The sequence below is a fragment of the Lepisosteus platostomus genome, chromosome 4 (genome assembly GCF_059453375.1).
Source record: "Lepisosteus platostomus isolate fLepPlt1 chromosome 4, fLepPlt1.hap1, whole genome shotgun sequence".
NCBI lineage: Eukaryota > Metazoa > Chordata > Actinopteri > Semionotiformes > Lepisosteidae > Lepisosteus > Lepisosteus platostomus.
In genome coordinates, this window is record NC_142614.1 from 45,431,171 (window position 1) to 45,452,579 (window position 21,409).

The 21,409-nt window shown below is 38.5% G+C and overlaps 2 protein-coding genes across 2 annotated transcripts in view; one reads left to right on the forward strand and one right to left on the reverse strand.

Annotated features, from left to right (window-relative positions):
* Positions 1-4,069: 4,069 nt before the first annotated feature.
* Positions 4,070-10,872, reverse strand: bhmt (betaine--homocysteine S-methyltransferase). Its single transcript, XM_088629601.1, has 8 exons — positions 10,716-10,872; positions 9,960-10,092; positions 9,684-9,796; positions 8,891-9,082; positions 6,622-6,769; positions 5,668-5,850; positions 4,828-5,056; positions 4,070-4,431 (listed from the first exon to the last, which is right to left on the reverse strand). The coding sequence occupies exons 1-8, from the start codon at positions 10,848-10,850 to the stop codon at positions 4,242-4,244; spliced, it is 1,323 nt and encodes a 440-aa protein (XP_088485727.1). The 5' UTR covers positions 10,851-10,872; the 3' UTR covers positions 4,070-4,241.
* A 4,822-nt stretch (positions 10,873-15,694) lies between these two features.
* Positions 15,695-21,409, forward strand: part of dmgdh (dimethylglycine dehydrogenase) — a 41,647-nt gene continuing 35,932 nt past the window's right edge. Inside the window, exons 1-5 of the mRNA XM_088629602.1 lie at positions 15,695-15,932; positions 17,340-17,514; positions 17,962-18,060; positions 19,714-19,878; positions 20,605-20,809. Coding sequence (XP_088485728.1) covers positions 15,808-15,932; positions 17,340-17,514; positions 17,962-18,060; positions 19,714-19,878; positions 20,605-20,809 — 769 coding nt within the window. The 5' untranslated portion in view covers positions 15,695-15,807. The remainder of the gene's footprint in view (positions 15,933-17,339; positions 17,515-17,961; positions 18,061-19,713; positions 19,879-20,604; positions 20,810-21,409) is intronic.

The following is a 21,409-nucleotide window of genomic DNA, read 5'->3' on the forward strand; positions in this document are numbered from 1 at the left end:
AGTTACCTCTGCAGTTTCTGTAGTGGTCAAAATCCAAGGTGATCCAGCTGAAATACATTACAAGCCAGGAAGACTCGCTCAATAAGAAATAATGAAACTATGTTTTCTTAAACGAGGATGCAAAGTAGAAAGGTGTTTGGTAATGAGTTGAGGACAACACAGCTATACTGGTTCTATTGTTGGTATCAGGCTTGTTTTTATCTCTTACAGTATGTCAAACTCACTGCAGGAAGTTTAGGTCAGGACGTCTGGTGAATCCAGCACATCTGTTACAAAGGTGGTTGTTTTTGTTGTTAAATTAAGTAATTTAAGAGGTTCTGGACTGAATAATCTGAATCTTGACCCAGCACTTTTGGAGATTAGATATTCAATAGAGCTTCTCATATTCTCTGGAGCTACTCCTAACAAGATTCATTATGGAGAGGGTGTCCAACAGAAGATGTAAGTGTGACAAATTCACATAATAATGTCATCAGTGGTCTTTTAACCAAGTTATTTTCCTGTAAGGCAATAATTGTTTGTTGTGTCTTTCTTTATGAGTTGTATTTCTGTAAAATCAACCAAGTGACCTCTCAGTTTTGAATGCCAGTCAATTATTGCACAAACTACAGACATTTCTGAGGAAGAAAACCTGTATAACCTGGGAGGGTCTGTGTCTTCTACAATAAAGGAGTTTAGCATATTAAAAATATATACTGTTAAAATATATACATGTATCTCTGTTCAATGTTAATATTACTAAAGTAGCAGAGTGACACTTCATGGATTTGTTTGGTGGGCAATCAGGCGTCAAGATGGACATAATACCTATGCAAATTATTTGATCTCCTCTCCATTCATTGAATGATTGTCCCTCAGTATAACAGAATTTGTCTCCGTTGTCTACATTTCTCAGGGGTAGTCAGAATGCTATTTGAGAACAATTACACGCTATGTCCACTGGGGGGACACATTAGCTGTGAAAAGTAATATATATCGAATGCATTGAAACGGTATTGAGAAATGCGTAAAACGCTTACAGATGTTGTATAAACAAAAAATTGAACTACCTGGTTGACAACATTATACCATTATACCAATTAATTATTCATAGAGGTACGTGTCCCATGTGATGAGACAGCAGGTACGACATACTGTATAAATGTGCTGTACTTACAGTAGATGTTATGCTTCAGAGAAAAACACATGTTTGGAAAATGAAGGTGGCACTCTTATTTCTAAGAAAATCGAAACTCATGCTCCTGGCAGAGGACACTTGGTACTTTTTTCCATGTTTTTTTGCAAATTCTGGGTTAACCCTTGTTCCATTGTCACATTGAACACGTTTTTAACCCAACTCCAACATACAATATTTTAGATGATATTGAGGGCTGTAACCTATCATGTAAAGACAAGTAACATTAAAAGATTCAAACGCACTCAAATTTACCTGTTTGTTTATGAGAGGTTAGAACATCTTAAAGAAATAAAGATGGAAAGTAATTGTTTAAGAGCACAGTTAGAACCATCCTAACAGAGTGTTTTTTATTGCAATGCGTACAAAGACCCCACTCCAGATACAAATATTGATTTTAAGATGGAACTGGATATAAGTCATAAATAGCTAAACAGATTTAAGTATGTTCTAAATTTCTTTTTCTGTAATATTTCAACAAGAATTCCATTCAGTATGCTACAGGTACCATAATAAGGAGTTTTAAACTGGCCTGAGGTCCTGATTCTAACTGGTATAACGTTTAGCTTATTATTGTCAGCAAAATAACAGGGAACTGTTAATGTAGTCATCTTTTATATTAAAGATCTGTGATACATCTGATGTACGGTATATCAGTTTCAAATAAGCCTTTAAAAATGATGTCTTCAAGTGTGTTGTGCTTGGTCTGGAAAAAAAATATATAAGTTCAAATTGATTAAATTGTCATTTTATGACACTGGTAATACTAAAATACTGTTAACATTGACATTAGTACCATATGTCACATGGCATATTTTAAAATTAAGTTACAAATTGTCACCAGTCATGCATGTAAACATTTTTCCACACACAGGAAGGCTGGTTAAATGCATTACTAATATTTAAATCCACAGACTGACCATCATTAAGTCTGTCTTACATATCTGAATAATTTTGTTTTCCATATTTCTACAAAGACACAAAAGTTTTGCGAAGTAATTTTACTATTTTCTTTCATTTCATATACTGTACAATATGTCCCATTACTACAGTACCATTATGATCAACAACAACCTACACCTTAATAAATGCATAATAATATTTTACAAATTACATTTCTCTCCAGGGATTGTTCTGTCATTCTTCCTTTCATATCTTTGGGTGATTTGTTGATTCATCATGTCTGAATGAGTGGCTGTAATTGTGATTTTCACAGATTCTGGGCACATTTCAAAACTCTAGATCATAATTTATTCTTGAGTTTGTAAGGATTCAAGAAAATAGGAAGATGACAATGAAACTGAAACAGTACAGGCATGGAAAACATGAAAACATGGACTTTTTTTACTTTAGGATTTCAAAACAGGCTCTGTCTGGAGGGAGCAAAAAGCTTGTGCTACAGCTACAGCTAAATGCTTTACAAGTCCTCTGCTCTTAATCATCTGGATTAAGATATACAGTAATGTTCCCTTAATGATCTTCAGAGTTTATCTGCATTTAACAGAGCTGCATGGAAGCAGAGGCATATATAGGCATTTCCTATATAAGATGCTAATTCAGTTTACTTTGTATTAGGATCCAAGATGGTTTGTAAACTTTGTTCTGCTGATTTTTGAAAGTAATCAAAATTTGCTTGAGTTTAAATGTAGACCTTCAAAAAGCACCAAGTAAAGAAGCTAACAAACAAGAGGTCATTTGACCCATCTAGTTTGTTTGGATCCAAGGTAAAGTAGCTACAGTAATCGAAGAAAGGAAAGAAGCTCTTTCTTGAAAGATGCCAAGATATCGGCTTCAGCAATGGCTGACTGACTTGTTCCATACTCCCACTACCCTTTGTGTAATGAAGTGTCTCCTGTTCTCGGTTTTAAACGCACTTCCACATAGATTCCAGTTACGTCCTCTGGTTTGTCTTTCACTGTTCATTCTGAAGAGATGTGCCGGATGGACTTTGTCAATGCCTTTGACAATTTTCAATAACTGTATCAGGACCCTTTCTCATTTTCTTTTTACAAGACTAAATAGGTTATCTTTTGAACAAAGAGAGTTAGGCTTAAAGCTAAAGGCTTTCAAATCACCCCGGACAAATGCAGAAAAATGTAATTAAATTGTAAGAATGTTAAGAGTTGGTTCCGATATGGTCATTGAATGAACACTTTCAGATCATTTGTTATATTACTACAGCTATTACACGTCCTTCATAGGTCAGCCAGAACAAGGGGTGTCTGAACGGTAAACACCCCCCACACTGAAGAGCTTCAGCTGGAAAGACATTCTTATTCTAGTTTGCCATGATTCTCTGATGGATCTCTCTCATCCTAGCGTCAATCCCGCATCAGCAGGGTCCGCTTGTAAGCACGCCTGTCTCCATTTGGTGGTTTGAACCAAATCTTTGAGCTGACGTTGCCATTAAATGCGACCGAGAATACTCCAACTGGCGCGTCGCTCCGCCTGCCATCGGAGTGGTGGGGGGGGGGGAGATTCTCTGATGGATGTTCTCTCATATATTCTTCTCATTCAACAGAAATTTTGTGTCACAATTTTTTTCTGATTTATAATTGATTTGGACTTTTACATGTAGCTTAAATGATCATGACTATGATTAAACCTTCTGTAGAGACCTGTATTTCTACATAAAGAAAAACGCTTTTTTCAGAGCAACAAGTCTTTTCCACAGGAGTGTACAGTATAACCCAACATTGTTGTGCAGCATAGTTACTTTAAAACTGATTATGTTGTTCTTGTGCGTTTATATAGCATATTGGAAATGTTTTTTGTTTCTTCACTTTGAGCAGGACTACGCACAAATTGTCTGGATCTAAACCTTTACTTTCTTTCAGGTTAAGAAAACTAAAATTGTACAACACACTAATAAAAAAAAACTTGCCATCGAAATGATTTAGGTAATGAATTCTGTTTATTACCATATGATTGCATAGAAGTGGTCCAGTAAAGTTTTCAGAAAAAAAAACACAACTGTTGCAAGTGCCCAATATCCAAAATATCAAATGGGAATGGACAGAAAAAGTCCCGCTTTGCCTCCCTTGAGCCCAGAGCTGTTTGATGAACTTCAAGCTGTGACCTTGGCCTTCTTTTGCTTTTCAAACAGCTCCTTCAGCTGCCCCTCAGTGGTCGCCTCTCTCTGCTGCATCAGGTCAGCATGTCCCTTGGTCACTCCCCATCCATCTGGTGTAGACATGGAAGGACACAGGGGGCGCCCTGATGCCGGCAGCAACTTCTCCCAGTAATCACGACGAGCCCTTCACAAAAACAGGGCAAGCAGTCTTAAGGTTGATGTACATTTCAATGGGTGGGATGAATCTGAAGGCTGAGTGTGTGTTCTGCTTTGTTACTCTTTGTTAAAGTAAAAGCTATTTTTATGACAGTGGACTGCTTCAGCTTTGATGCTGCAAAATAACTGATTACAGATAATGCTGGTAAATGCTTCAGTAAGTAATATTTATAATGTTTTTGCAAATCCCACACATGCTATACAGAAAGTGGAAGAAAAAAATGTACAGTACCGCCCACAAAGAATTATCAATGTACATATAGCAGATATTGCATATCTCAAAACACCTCCAATGGCCTAATAAATTCTTGTGGAGAAACTGTTTGCCAGTAAATGTGCGAGACAAGCTTCCGAGGCTTTTTACCTGGCCCTGACCCAGGGCTTGGTGTGCATGTCCAGACCATTACCCCAGCTGCCATGCTTCTGAGAGGCATCAGGGAGGAAACCTCTCTCGGGTGCCAGCTCTTCTGCCAGGGCACGGGTGTGGTACGGCTCGAAGCCGCAGCAGCCACCAATGTAGCGGATGCCCATGTTGTAGGCCTCTCTGGCGTATTTGTGCATGTCCCACCTGGTTAGGATTCTTGGCTCCAAGGCTGTAATGTGTAAAAACGAATTGATGTATAGGGTTGTGTCTACTCAACGTGTAGTCAGAAACTATACTGATTAGGTTTGTGTCTACTTTACATATAGTCAGAAATTCTTCCAACTCATGCTTAACATGCTTAAAATATCTCATTTGATCTACAAACGGTTGCAACAGGTCTGTGTTTAACACCAAAATTCAGAATGTGTCATTTCCTTATTTTGTATGAGGAAAAAACACAAAGTCAATTATGATTACATTTTAAAACAAATTCAGCCCACGGTGTGCAGTGTGTGTTTCATTGGGTAAGCCTTTGGTCCAGAATGATTACATTCTGTTCACTCAGCAATGTACCTATGAACTGAAGTGGAAGACCTAAACACCTCATAAAAATATATTTTCCTTTTTTAAGACCAATCAAAAATATGAATATATCATCACATGTTTCATAAACACCTTTTTAATATTAGAACTTTCTGCCCAATATAATATTTCAAGTATTATAATTCTGTTTCAAGCGATAGGTGTACTTGACACTATTAAGATGAAGTGAACAACAGAATTTCTCTTAACCTCCTTAAGATATCAAGCTGATATTCTGAACACACAGCATGGCCTTACCGAAGGGGAATTCTGGGAGGTCAATGAATCCCTGGTGGTTACAGTCAGGGGTGTGGTAAGCAAGGGGCTGGATCATGAGATGAGCTTTCAGCTTTGCTGCCTCCAGGCCTTCCTTCATGAGCTTCACAGTCTTCAGGCACGTCATGGGATCAAAGTGACAATTCACACCGACAATCTTGGCACCTGAACACAGAACACAGCCACACTGTCAGAACAAAAATATTTCATCACCATTCTCATCCTGGTTTGTTTATTTAAACTCCAACACAACATGAAAAGATAAATAACAAGATGTTTCATTCAGACCACAACATTTTATAATATAGTTTATTGTCTTTACCAACACGAGCTGCCTTTCAAGGTCAGTTCATCTCCATTTGTCAAGCACATACAGTAAATGCAGCAGCTTTATTTCAGAGGGAGCTTTGTAAATGTTGGGATGGTTTTAAATCCACTTTTAAAAGTGGATTTCTTTAAAGTGACAAGTTGAACTACTTTGTAAACGCAGTGAATATACATTAAGCAAATGTATTTTAATTAATATAAATTGTTGAAAATTTGCAAATAAACCTGGCCTGGTCTCTGTGTCAATCCTTATAATCCTTATATAACCCTGTATAACAGAACAGAATAAGCATACTGTATAATCTTCAGAATACCTAAGACACCATTTTGTCTTCTTCATAAATCTTTATCAAATTAAGCATTACATTCCCTGCTGTGGTTCATACCTATAGCTGTTTTCTTCATCTTAAAATAATCTGATTGTCAACATACTGTACAGTGTTGCAAAGGAACAAGAAATGCATGTTGAGGCAGCTACATACTTCGACATACAATGTTGTTGTTTTTCTAGCACGAATGTCATATAATGTACATGGAAGGAAACTAAAGCAAGTTTTAAATGTTTTAAAAGCATCACTGAACAACCAGAAAATCCAAGATTGAACCTACCAGCCTTGACCAATCTGACAGCACATTCACCACAGCTGACTCCATTCAGGTCTCCTTCCGGCCCAATACACAGAGTGGCTGCAACTGGCTTTCCACTGGTGTTCAGAACCTGAACTGCCCACTCAGCTTCCTCCACGTGCTCAAAGTACTATGGGATACACACAAAGCAGGGGCAAATGGGCTTTACAGGAACACAAAGTGTGATTAGAAAGAGTAGATGGGATGACTCACAGGAACATGAAATGTGAACAAGCAGACTGTTGCTCACATGTCTGAAAATAGGTTGTGAACGTCTCAGCAAAATTTTCATTTTTTTATAAATGGATGCAAAGCAGTTCATTCTGTCAATGATGTTGCTGTGCAGCTTTAGAAATTGGGAGGTACTGCAGCAAAACATGATTGTGATTGTGAGTACAAAACATTTGGGATACATAAACTCTTGCTGTATTCTTGCTGTATTGAACACAGTCATTGTGACAGGATTGAATATAGTAGATGTCCTTCAGAAAAATAAAATGAACCTAAATTGGTCCAACTTCACAAAATTACTTTGGCACATCGCTCAGTTATTGAAATGGTGTCTGTCTGTGTGCAATAAGAGTGGTTCACCTGATTTCAGAAGAAGTGCATCTCTGTAAGGGCACTCATTCAGGTAATGAATTACAAGCAAATATTCAGACATGAAGCTAAAGAGATTGCAGAAAAGTTCAAGGATAAAGTTGTAGAAAGGCACAATGGCATGACAAGATTTCAAAGGCAATTAATATCCATTTGACCATGGTGAAGCAGATCATTAAAAAAATGGATGGTGTGCAGCATTATACCATACAAACATTGCTTAGTTCAAACAGTCCTTCCACAGTGGTTTGGAATTCAACCATGAGGCCAATGGTGACTTAGAAAGAGATACAGAGCTCAACAGCTGTGATGGGAGAAAATGTCCAAGAGTAAACAATATGTCAGTCACTTTAAAATGATGACCGTGTATGGAACATAAAGAAACTCATCTCAAATTTCACATGGAGCTTGCAATAAAGCGTTTAAGTGATACTGCAAGTGTGGCAAAAGGTTCTGTGGTCAAAAGATACAAAGTTTGTTCTTTATACTCTTAATAATTGATATGTCTCTTGCACATCTAATAAACTGCATCGTCCAATTAACACCAACCCCACTGTCAAGAAGAGTGGAGTCAACATTATATCTTGGAACTGCTTCTTATCACCAGGGATGGAGAAGCGTGTTAAGGTAATAATGGATGGAGCAAACCAAATGCAGGCTAATGTAAGAAGAAAATGTGCTTCAGTATGTTAAAGCTGGGTTGAAAATTCACTTTTCACAGGACAATGACCCAAAGCACAAGGCCAACATTGGAGTGGTTTATCAAAAAGTAAGTGAATGTCCTGGAGTGGCCTGATCAAAGTCCTGATAAAAATCCAATATCTGTTGCAAAGCATGATGATTGATATCCATCAGTTGATCCCAAACAACCTGACAGAGCATAAGAAAGTTTGCAAAGATGAAAGGGTGACATCTGCACCACATCCTCTTTATTCACAATTGGCAGAGACTTACTCAAAAAGATGTAATTGCTGACAAAAATGTTTCTACCAAGTTTTGGCTCGGGAGCCAGAATATTTATGAAATCAACATGTTTTTCTTTGCAGATTTTGCCAACATCTTACTTCTTTCATCCATAAAAGTACATGTGATTTGTAATAAATCAAAAAGGGACATCACTAAAAGAAGTTGAATGCTTTTGCAAGGCACTGTACTTAAAAAGACAACAGAAAACTTTCTGGTAAGTTTGAATTAAATTGGTGGACATCATTCATTTGTCAAACGCCGTCAAAGTAATATCTTACAGGACTATCTATACCCCACTGGATTTCTGACTGTAAAATATCAATGATACTACTATTCCTGTTATTTGAGAGATGTGATGAATTTATGGCATTACGAAATAACTGAAATTTATTGTTCAAGTACAGCTGAATTCTTACTTTCACATCTTCTCCACAAATCTTTTAGAACAGCTCTTCAAATGCAGTCCTTGGTGAAAAGACTAATGATAGAAGCAAAGATTATGACACACGCATGGGTCAGTTACACACTGTACTATTTTAGTACAACATCTATAACTCCTTGTGTGTAAGGACTATATTGTGAACTGATGTGCAGAAAAAACGTCATTCTTGAATATTAAATGTTTATGTACTGTAACACACACAAATAGTTTAGTGCTTTCTGGAACTCTCCTGTATTCATTTACCTCAGCAATCAGAAAGTCCACATTCTTTTTAATGAAGACCTCCAGTTGTTTCTTGAAGATTGCCTTCACTTCATTCTCACTCTTACAGCTCAGGTAGGAAGGGGTCTGGGACACTCCTCCGGCAACCAAGGCATCTCCTTCATTGGCGACTTCCCTGGCTAAGTCACAGGCTGCTTCATTGATTTTTTCTCCCTTGCACAAAATGAAGCTGTCATCATTTGTGTTGTAACCAAAGAGGTCAATGGAACAGGGCAAAACATTTTTAAAAAGTAAAGGTTGATACCACGGAAAACACTGAGTTACGCGGATTCATTTTAGTAGAACATAGGGTAATGATACAACCTATGACAGAAGTAAATGCTTGGTATACAAAATGGTGGATCCATTCAGAAACACACACATACAGACTTACTGTACTGCTAAATACCTACAGTATATAGGGGACATAGAGAAATGTTTGATGTACAAGTTAAACATACAGGACAATAGTAATTATTTAATTCTGATCAATATTCCAGATATTTCATCCAATGTTATATATCATAGCAACTGATATGTTAGAACAGAAATAAGTTATACAGATATAGAAAAGTAGTTCAAGTGGGTAGCTGCGTCATCATGTGTAGGCTGCAAAGGAACAAGTAATAGTTTTATTCCATGCTGAAAAGAGAAGAAATAAAACACAACGTTTCGGCCGTGGAGCTTTCTTCAGGTGTGAGGAGTTGCAGATATAGAAAAGTCATGCAGTAAATTACTGTCCCACACTTTTCCCTAAGAAATGGAGAATACTCACAGATATTCTCAAGTCGTTGCCCCGGTTCTCCAGTTTATCGTCACTGGCATAGAATGTGAACGTCTGCATGACATTTGCCCCCGCTCTCAGAAATTCCCTGTGCAGCTGTCGAACTGCAAGAGCAGAGGAGATCATCTTAATTGTAAAGTTAAAAACCACATTACTCACACGGGAGCGCTATTATTCAATCAGTGCAAGGGCGCGCAACGTACAAAACTGAATACAGTCTAAACTCAATAACCCGTCTTTTGCGTTAATAAACTCAAGTTATCTTACCTGCCTCAGGGTGCTCCACCGCAGCTTCTGGAGTCCATGGCCCTGCCTTCACATAGCCTCTTTTCTCCAGGGCAAACACAAACCCCCCGTCACCAATAACAATCTCCCCAGCATCCAAGCGCTCTAGAATACCCTGCAAAACACGTTTTAACATTTACCCAGGATCACCAAATGACATTTTACCTTATTGTGAATTAATTTAAATTGATTTAGATGTTTTCATACGATTAGGCGGATTAAACCATTTGTATTAGCTAGCTGCTTCACTTTAGGGAAGGTCTTATTCTACACCGTATCAAACTATAGCTCTAAATACTGTAACTATACTTAGTTAGGCACAGCTCTACAACAGCTCAAGCTAAGGACAACACAAACATCCACAACCCATCCATTGGTCTGTAGCCAAAACCCCACAACTGGCTTAGACCAGTTCGCAGATGGGACAGGAATAAATCGATATTCTAAATCCCAGGTTTTAAATTTCAGCTATATTACTTCAACCAGTATCCTGTTTTAAACCCTTTTTAAAAAGCACAGAACGTCGCACCAATTACGCAGTGACATTTTTGTTAAATATTGTACTTATTCGGTTAATACACACTGCATTTTTAAATATTATTTTGTCACTACTGTACGTCTCTTTTTTAAGTATAAGCAGTCATTGCACGCTTTTGTTCACGCTTCTGTTGTTAGTGTAGCAGAACTAAAGGAAAATGATTAATAACTTTCTGGTTTAATCTAAGTGTGTATACTCACTTTCTTGGACCCAGCTGGTGCCATTTTACCAAGTTCAGATATAACACTAAACAACACCTCAACAAAGTTCATGTGTGCTGCCAAATATTCTCTGTTATATATTACTCCCCGAGGGGTGGGTGCTTCTGATGTCATCCCAGGCCGTCTTCCTGATTGGAAACCAGCATTTAAACCCGTGCGAACTGTATTTACTAAGTCCTACAACTACAACTATACTAACAAATACTGTTCATGCATCTTTTTATCCTGATAATCCAAACTTCACATTATACGTCACCGTCATTGTTGCCATTGTCGCTTAAATAACTATCAATAGTGCAGTCGTATGTAGTTATGTTTTGACAACGTCACTTACATTTGATATGGACCTGTCTGCCTGCTATAACAGTTCTAAGATCTGCTGTAATTGTTCGCTGTAAATAAATTTAAGTTTACTGCACAAAACTAATAAACAGTAGTTTTTATCTTTTGTTACACAAAAAAAATAACGGGCTGCTATAGTAACTGTTATGTTATGTTTGTGCATCTGTATTTGTGCCAGTTGGACCCTGCAATTGACTTCCAGGTTGTACCCAGCCTTGCTCCTGTTGCTTTCTGAGCTTTCACTTGCCATAGATTGCACTTTTCTATATTCCAGATTGTTTGCCCTGAAAGAAGCCTCTTAGCAAACAGTGCTGCCTGCTTTCAAGGTTTAGCAATCTTTGTGACTGACAGTGCTTTACAGCATGATGTATAAGTAATTAAAGCAGGGATGACATCCTTTATTTTTGTCATTATTATCTTAAGTAACATCTCCTTCCATCATGGAGTTGATAGGGACTTTTGATCTGCTATGTCAATGCTATTAATAACGAAAAACAAATTGCTTTGCGATGATCATTTTCAATCAAAAGTCAGGTGGAGCCTTAAAGTATTTGAAAACCTACGTTAAAAAGTTTTGCTTTGTGGAAACCCTGTAATGGTGTTTATATGTGAAATGCAAACAACTTTCTTATCTCTCCTGCTTGTACGTGATCCTTCTTTCACAGACCAAACAAAACCTAGAAAAGCACCTAGAGAACCGTGGTTCATATGTGTCACATACTGTATATACAGTGCCTTGCGAAAGTATTCGGCCCCCTTGAACTTTTCAACCTTTTGCCACATTTCAGGCTTCAAACATAAAGATATAAATTTTTTATTTTATGTGAAGAATCACCAACAAGTGGGACACAATTGTGAAGTGGAACGAAATCTATTGGATTTTTGAAACTTTTTTAACTAATAAAAAAATGAAAAGTGGGGCGTGCAAAATTATTCGGCCCCTTTACTTTCAGTGCAGCAAACTCACTCCAGAAGTTCAGCGAGGATCTCTGATGATCCAATGTTGTCCTAAATGACTGAGGTTGATAAATAGAATCCACCAGTGTGTAATCAAGTCTCTGTACAAATGCACCTGCTCTGTGATAGTCTCAAGGTTCTGTTGAAAGCGCAGAGAGCATCATGAAGACCAAGGAACACACCAGGCAGGTCCGTAATACTGTTGTGGAGAAGTTTAAAGCCGGATTTGGATACAAAAAGATTTCCCAAGCTTCAAACATCCCAAGGAGCACTGTGCAAGCGATCATCTTGAAATGGAAGGAGTATCAGACCACTGCAAATCTACCAAGACCTGGCCGTCCCTCTAAACTTTCAGCTCAGACAAGGAGAAGACTGATCAGAGATGCAGCCAAGAGGCCCATGATCACTCTGGATGAACTGCAGAGAACTACAGCTGAGGTGGGAGAGTCTGTCCATAGGACAACAATCAGTCTTACACTGCACAAATCTGGCCTTTATGGAAGAGTGGCAAGAAGAAAGCCATTTCTCAAAGATATCCATAAAAAGTCTCGTCTAAAGTTTGCCACAAGCCACCTGGGAGACACCCCAAACATGTGGAAGAAGGTGCTCTGGTCAGATGAAACCAAAATCGAACTTTTTGGCCACAATGCAAAACGATATGTTTGGCGTAAAAGCAACACAGCTCATCACCCTCAACACACCATCCCCACTGTCAAACATGGTGGTGGCAGCATCATGGTTTGGGCCTGCTTTTCTTCAGCAGGGACAGGGAAGATGGTTAAAATTGAGGGGAAGATGGATGCAGCCAAATACAGGACCATTCTGGATGAAAACCTGTTGGAGTCTGCAAAAGACCTGAAACTGGGACGGAGATTTATCTTCCAACAAGACAATGATCCCAAACATACAGCAAAATCTACAAAGGAATGGTTCACAAATAAACGTATCCAGGTGTTTGAATGGCCAAGTCAAAGTCCAGACCTGAATCCAATCGAGAATCTGTGGAAAGAGCTGAAAACTGCTGTTCACAAACGCTCTCCATCCAACCTCACTGAGCTCGAGCTGTTTTGCAAGGAAGAATGGGCAAGAATTTCAGTCTCTCGATGTGCAAAACTGATAGAGACATACCCCAAGCGACTTGCAGCTGTAATCGCAGCAAAAGGTGGCTCTACAAAGTATTAACGCAAGGGGGCCGAATAATTTTGCACGCCCCACTTTTCATTTTTTTATTAGTTAAAAAAGTTTCAAAAATCCAATAGATTTCGTTCCACTTCACAATTGTGTCCCACTTGTTGGTGATTCTTCACATAAAATAAAAAATTTATATCTTTATGTTTGAAGCCTGAAATGTGGCAAAAGGTTGAAAAGTTCAAGGGGGCCAAATACTTTCGCAAGGCACTGTATTGTGTCCAGCAGCCATATCACCCTGCAACTCACTGAAGCTAAGCAGGTGTGAGCCTGGTCAGTACCTGGATGAGAGACTTCCTGGGAAAAACTAAGGTTGCTGCTGGAAGAGGTGTTAGTGGGGCCAACAGGGGGTCCATGTGGGTCCTAATGCCCCAGTAGAGTGATGGGGACACTATACTGTAAACAGGTGCCATCCTTCGGATGAGATATAAAACTGAGGTCCTGACTCTCTGTGGTCATTAAAAATCCCAGGGTGTTTCTCGAAAAGAGTAGGGGTGTAACCTCGGCGTCCTGGCCGACTTTCCCATTGGCCCTTATCAATCATAGCATCCTAATAATCCCCATCTACAGTATGAATTGGTTTCATTAGTCTGCTCTCCTCCCCACTAATAGCTGATGTGGTGTGAGTGCTCTGGTGCACTATGCCTGCTGTCGCATCATCCAGGTAGATGCTGCACATTGGTGGTGGTGGAGGGGAGTCCCCATTACCTGTAAAGTGCTTTGAGTGTCCAGAAAAGCGCTATATAAGTGTAAGCAATTATTATTAATTATTATATATCATGACCACTCCAACATGCTATATGGTGTTTCCCAAACTAACAATTTCCATAGCACCATACCAAACACAGTGATTTTAAATTAGGAACCTCCAGGAAGAGGCTTTGTTTTCCTTTATCATTAGCTGGTTATGACTGATATCCTCTACCTGAGTTGGGAGAACATTACTCTCACATACCAGTACCAGTGACTCTATGAACCTGCCAGGCATCCATTTGCTCTTTTTGTACTTGTACTTTGGAATACAAAATTTAAAAATTAGAAAATGAAAACAGGATTGAATATCAACCTTTTTTAGAAATCCAAACTACACTCAAACATAATTTGTACAGTAACATGATATACTCTGCAATATTAATTTAGAGAAACAGCCTGATCAAGACAGTGTCTGAATAGTTTAATACAACATGGCTTAAGGGATATTCAGTGTCTTTCAAATTCTGTATGAATTGCTGCTGATTTGTCCCTTTCTACAAGTTAATCCCTGAGTTGCTCTGAAAGCTCCTTGGTCTTCATTATTCAATGCACCCATCCATACACTTTCTAACTGCTTTTCCAATTCAGGGTCGAGGGGGAGCAGGAGCCTATACCAGCAAGCAATGGGCACAAGGCAGGATACACCACGGATGGCATGCCAGTCTATTACATGGCAAATACTGTAGACACACACTCATCCAAGGGCAAATGATACCAGAAGCTAATTAATCCAGTTTGTTTTTGACCTGTAGGAGGAAGCCCAGGCAAACACAAGGAGAACATACTGTACAAACTTCACACAGAAGAACTTCAAGTCTGGAATTGAATCCAGGGGGCCTCAGCACTGAGAGGCAGCGATGCCAATCACTGCACCACCGTACCCTCATGGTTAAATCTTTGCTTGAATTTCCCTGCCTGGCTGTATAGGAACTAATGGACTTTACAGGTACAAAAGAGTTTATTCTGAAATCATCTGAACCACATTTTTGCTATTTAAGTATTCGTGTGACTGGTCATAGTAAGTGCCCCTGAAATAACTTAGCTTTTCTATAGCGAAGAATGCTGAATACCTGCAATCAACATAATTTAGGCATTTATGTATTTGCCTTTGCTGATATTCACACTTTTCACACATAAAAGTATTCAGTTTTGATTGTGGAAAACAGTTTAAAAATGTCTATACCTTTGTAATCTAACAAATTAGGGCATCAGGGAAGGGGGTCGACACTTTTACTAGGCACTAGCAAGGAACAGAGCAACGCTTGAGTCTTGCGTTTAAACGGAGTGAAGAGGGACTTAGTCTCAAGCATGTGCTTAAAATGAGATTTTCATGAAAAGCCAACTTGGAAGAGTGAGAAGTGTAATGTTTCTAGACAAGTACAGTATGTGCTTCGTGCTTTTTCTAGACGTGAGTTTTACAACTTAAGAACGTCATGTCTGTATTACAAATCAAATAATTCCAGTCTTCTGAAAAATATTCACATCACATTTAATCAAATATTCGTTTACCAGTAGCTTGCACTGTAAGCACATGAAGGAAAATACAGCTGAAAGAAGCTGTTTTTATGGATAAATTGTGTTCTGCTAAAAAAACAATTTAAACATCTACTATTAGCCTTGCTAGACATAAGGATATTCCTCGAGAATCTGAAAGGACGTCTTTGCAGTGATTGGTTACAGTGGCGCTGCTCTAAATTTGTAGAAGCCAAGTAGGAGGGTCCTGTCGACTATTTACGAATAACTGTAGTGTAGTGTTAGGTAAGGACTGGGTACGTACGGTAAACTAGGTAAGAGTGAGAGTTGACTTCTCTGTATTGTAACATATCCTGAGATGTTACGAGTTTTCAATTTAGTTAATACCCAGATCCGAAGCAGTGCATGTTTGTGCCCAAGTGCGTGTCGATTTCTTCTGAGGTCCCTAGGCAGCTCTTCGCACAGCAATGCAACCGGGGAGGGGTGAGTGTTTTTGGTTTAAAGTATAAATAGTGCGTTGGCTTTTCCCCCCTCGATGAACTCTGTACCTTTAATGTGTTACACAACGTACAGTTGAACATGAAGGCTTACAACAGGTGATGAATAGTTATAATACAAATAAACTGCGGGACAAACCACTATAATTTTATGTTTCACTAGGCTGTACAGTTACACAGAGTTATTGTGTATGGACGTACGAGGAAACAACTTCAAGGTGGTGTGTTTATATAAACTGATTAATTTATATGAATATAGTTAAATGTATAACCCATGAATATAAAAAAGAAACTGCCTGGAGCCACGTCATAATGAAGGCCTATATACAATTGTATTATATAGTATTATTTTGTAAAACAACAGATAGTCATACTGTATACGGTATGTACCAGTGTTTTTAAATTGCAATTCCTTACTTATTTCTTTAACACAAACACAGGCACCCTGTTTCAGCATCTGTGATTGCACAAAGGTGTTTAAACCACCTTGGGCAATTTCTAATTAGTGCATTTAATTAAGCAATTAAAGGAGGAAGTAAACATCAGTGATGTTTCTTCACATGAATCTATTTGTATCTTCGCTCTGGTGCACATAGATAACGACATTGCTGATTCTAATGGTTTTGGTCAGAGTATCAGCTTTCCCAGAATGCAACAAATTTGATGCATTATTTCCAGTTAACTTATATGCTCTTTTTAATAGAAGAGATTCATCTTCTGATAAGAAATCAGTAATTTATGTTTCCACTTTTAAATTTTTTGACAATATAACACAGAATTATAGCATTTTGTTTGCAACTTTACATAAGTTACATCCTGAAAAATACTTAAAAGTATATTTAAAATTAATATAGAAGCAGTTAAAAATGCTGCCAATGCCAATACATAATTTAACGTTCAATTCAAGATTTAAAAGGGTAATTAAATGTTGAGTGAGAAATATCTTTATGTAATGCACTAATTCAATAACATGTATGGCACAAAAAGTATTTTAGTAGAAACACAAATAAATAATGTGCCAGTACGCTCACACCAGCTATCACCAGCTATCAGTGGGGAGGAGAATGGTGGAGAACAACAAACAATTAATACATAGAAAGCAAATTGTCAGTAATTAAAGGGAGACAGTGAAGTGTAGTTTTGGTGCTAAAACAGCTTATTTTTGCATGTGTAGAGAAATTACTCAAATAAACTCAGCAAACAGGTACTGTAACCTGGCCTGATCTGGACATATTTACCCATACAAGTGGATAGTTGAGATTGGTGTAATGTCACCAAGGTTATTCTAACAAATAAGTGAGCAATCCTGGGCATTGTAAGACTTTAACTCTCTAACCTAAAAGAGGATTTTCCCAAAAAAGTGCTTCAACCACCACTCGTTGTCTGTTGCCAGGGGTGATGGGTTTCCTAGCGCCCTGAGGAAGAGGTGGAAGGACAGTGCCGAAACAGTGGTCATCGGAGGGGGATGTGTGGGCACAAGCCTGGCCTACCACTTGGCCAAGGCGGGCATGAAGGATGTGGTGCTCCTGGAGAAGTCTGAACTCACTGCTGGCTCTACCTGGCACGCTGTAGGTTACTACCACTGAAAATGGGATTCAAGAAAGGACATACTGTAAGGAGAATTGAGAAGATAAGAAACTTGGAAATTCCCCTCTGGGGTCAGACATCTTCATATCGAGTGCTGTCATCATTGTGTGAACATTTTCAACCCCAGAGATAGCAAATTGAAGAACAGAGAGAGAAAGGAATAATAAAAGTCATTATCTGATAGCATCAGCATTTTGTTCTTCTGAAAAGAGGCCTTTCTATGCTGTGAGCTTGTATTTTTTCTGATACAATTCTCATAGTTTTTTTTAAAGTATTTTTTGTAACCATAGCAGTTGTTCCATGAGAGGATAAAGCTAGCTTACTAAAGGAAAAAAAAAATATTTTCTGTTGTTTTTCCTTAATATAAATGCACTGTTTTTTCATATGATTATTTGTAGATTAACATTTTGCCTTCCTCTTTTATCTAGGCTGGTTTAACCACTTATTATCACCCTGGAATCAACCTGAAAAAAATCCACTATTACAGCATTAAACTGTACGAAAAACTGGAGGAAGAAACAGGGCAGGTAGGCTCACTTCTGGGAATGATCCATTTGGCAACTAAAAATAGAAGATCACAAGCTAAAGTTTTCTTGTTTTAATCAATGGCACTCTGGATACAAACTTTAAAATGAAATCTACTAGTCAACTCAAGTCTATAGCCCAAAATGGGTGTGTAATTAAATGTAACTGTAAATTGTGGGTTCTCACAAGTATAAAAGAAACCCAACTTGTGTTTAGGATCTAGAATCTTGTTTTAAACTGTTTGTGAATATAAAGTCATATAGAGGGCAGCACAGTGATTAGCATTGCTGCCTTGCTTTCCTGGGAAAATGGACCCAGGTGCGAGTGTGTGTTTGTGTCTGCCCTGCAATACACTGGCATCCCCTTCAGGGTGTATCCTGCCTTGTGCCCATTGCTACCCCACAACCCTGAATTGGAAGAAGCAGCGAGAAAATGCATGGATGTTATATATTTGTATTCTACACTGTTCACTATTATTCTACACCATGCATTAGAGTAACCACCCCTTGCTGTTAAAATACTGTTAAAAGGCAGCCACCTTCCACACCAACTGCCTGTTATACCGGCTATGCTGTTAGCAAGCAAGACCCTACGCGGAGTGTTTTAGAATGATCCAAAAAGGCAAACTATCTGATAGACGCAAAGCAAGAGGCAAAATCCAATGATCAAGGTGAAGGTGGAGAATCCAGAGAGTCTAAAGAAAAGGAATTGCACAGTGCAGGTAAACTGAGCAATCAGCAAGCTCACGGGCTAGTGACTCTTAATACCAAGCATAAAAATGAGGTAACAAGGTGTAATTAGTGTGGACAGGTGCAGTATGTGGACGTAACACTGCGATGAGCTCAAGGCAAAATATCTGCATGATGAATCTGCTTTCTGTGCTGTAACAGAAGACTGTGGACCACAGGGTCACTGTTGTGTTGTTAACTGAGATCAAGCAAGAATATATTTCCAAGGAAGGTCATTATACTTCTAAACCCTTACTGCAAATATGTATAAAAACAACAGGTGAGCTGCATCTAGAGCTTTATTACCAAAAGGTGTGAAAAGGAGGATTTGCAATACATCTTTTAAAAAATAATTTCAAATAGATAATACTTGCAGGACTAGTGATGTGTGCTTCTAGAACTTCATTGCAAATGGATTAAAAAGTAGGGCAGGCAAAAATGCTTCTAGAATATTATTTCAAATAGATTAAAAAGGGGACTGATTACAGCTAGACTAGCCAAAATTAAAGAAATAACGACACAGCAGTAGATTTACAGAAGAATTACTATTTCTTCATCAGAAGTCAGTATCAGTATCTCATTGCAAGTGATAAACGGATGACTGTCATTATATTACATTTGTCGAGGTTTTAAATGACTTTTTAAAATATTTCTCTCATATTCATAAGTATATTGTCAGCAATATTTAATTTTACTTCTGCTCTAGTGTTAAAATGCAGGTGTTGTAGGCAGCACTTTTTCTAACTGTGAATTAAATCTCTGGAATTTCATCTGCATTATTAGCTGAACATCTGTAGGGCTCTATCTGCAGAAGGAGTGGAGGAGTGAAGGATGGAATAATGCTCTGTATAGAATATGGAAAACTCTGGAAAAAGATGGATAAAGACCATTAACATGAAGGTCTGTTTGCCCTCTCAATCGCTGTAGGCTGTTGGGTTTCATCAGCCTGGCAGTATACGTATTGCTTCCACTCCTGCAAGAGTTGATGAGATAAAGTACCAGATGTCTCGCACCCACTGGCACCCCACTCCGCAGTTCCTCATAGGCCCTGAGAAGGTGCAGGAGCTCTTTCCTCTGCTGAACATGGACAAGGTATGTGTGGTAAAGCAAGTATTCAGACATTCTCGAGCACTTTTCCCTGAAAGAGATTTTGTCCAGATCACATCAGTGCCAAGCACCGTTACAAAACACATGTCACATGACACACAGTGCCAAAGTGCAGGGCAAAGGAACAATACAGAGGCAACCTGATTGGACTGAATACAAGACAGTTCATTATTTTGATCCACCCAAGACAGAGTCAGCAAAATTAGTATGGACCCTCTTGTTTGCAAGAATATAAGTAAGGTTTGCAAATGAGAGGGGGGTTATAAAGCCCATCTTGCTTATTTGGTAGTTTAGTATCTAAGTGAGTCTAATACTTAAATGAAATGCCCTCTACTTCAGGCTAAGAGATTTAGTTCTCTCAACCTGTCCATATACAAGAGTCGCCTGAGACCAGGAATTGTTTATATTGCTCTTTTTGCCACATTTGCTGAACACAGTGTTCTAGATGAGGTTTTCCTAGTGCGTTGTTGATATTAAGTAAACCTTCCTGGATTTAAATGCTACACTTTCTGATATACAGTATACCCCAGCATCTTATTTGCTTTTCTGTTGCTTCCCTGCATTGTCTTGACAAGGACATAGAAGAATCTACAGTACATAAACAACAGGGTTGCTCTCTTGTGTAACTTCCTGCAGCTCACACAGGTTTGAAGCTGTAAGGATGAAGAATGCATACATGTATACGCACTGTCTCTGTTTACATTCTCTCAGGTGTTGGTGGGGCTGTATAATCCTGGAGATGGTCACATTGATCCCTACTCTCTCACTATGGCCCTGGCTGCAGGAGCCAGGCAGTATGGGGCTCAGATTTACTACCCCGCGCCGGTCACAGGCCTCACTCCCACAGCTGATGGGAAATGGATTGTAGAAACACCACAGGGGATCATTAAATCCAACCGCATTATTAATGCCACAGGTGCGTGTTTCAACTCTTCTTCCCCTCCTGCTCTTACTTCCCAAGTCTATATATTAAGCTCCACTGAATATGCCATGTTGAATTATTCTGCTATTAGTAGTTATTCTGCTACTGTTTGAAGATGAAGAGGCATGTTTTCATGTGATGTCTTGTTATAAATGTTATAGAACACTCAACAAATATTTTAAGGAATGAAAGTATACTTTCGAGTTTCTAGATTTGATCAGTACTATTTGATAGTGGTCAAAAGGTAGTGGTGACAGATGTTTCCCTTGTTAGTTCTGTCATTGCATTAATATCAGTGCAATAACATTTGCAGACCTCAGTTAAATTTTCACATTTGCTGCAATTATTTTAAAGGTATTTTAAAGAAATTAGCTGAGGGAATAAAACTGTATCTTTTAGGTATGTTCAGAAAACTAGAAAACTTCATTTCAATGGCAGGAGACTGGGGTTGGACATTACTTTCTGTCATGCATTTCTGGATGGTTATAATTTCTGATCTAATTCTATTATTTCAGTTCAGATTCTGTGCAAAATTAATGTGGAGAGGTCATATGTTAACAGTAGCTATTTAAGGTTAATGCATAAAACCACATA

Bases quoted from the DNA above. Each gene is read 5' to 3' on its own strand.
- bhmt (XM_088629601.1), bottom strand. From the start codon at position 10,850: ATGACATCAGAAGCACCCACCCCTCGGGGAGTAATATATAACAGAGAA. The intron at 10,093-10,715 runs GTGAGTATACAC...CGTGTTTTGCAG, and splicing joins CACCAGCTGGGTCCAAGAAA to GGTATTCTAGAGCGCTTGGA. The intron at 9,083-9,683 runs GTGAGTATTCTC...ATTTTGTGCAAG, and splicing joins GCAACGACTTGAGAATATCT to GGAGAAAAAATCAATGAAGC.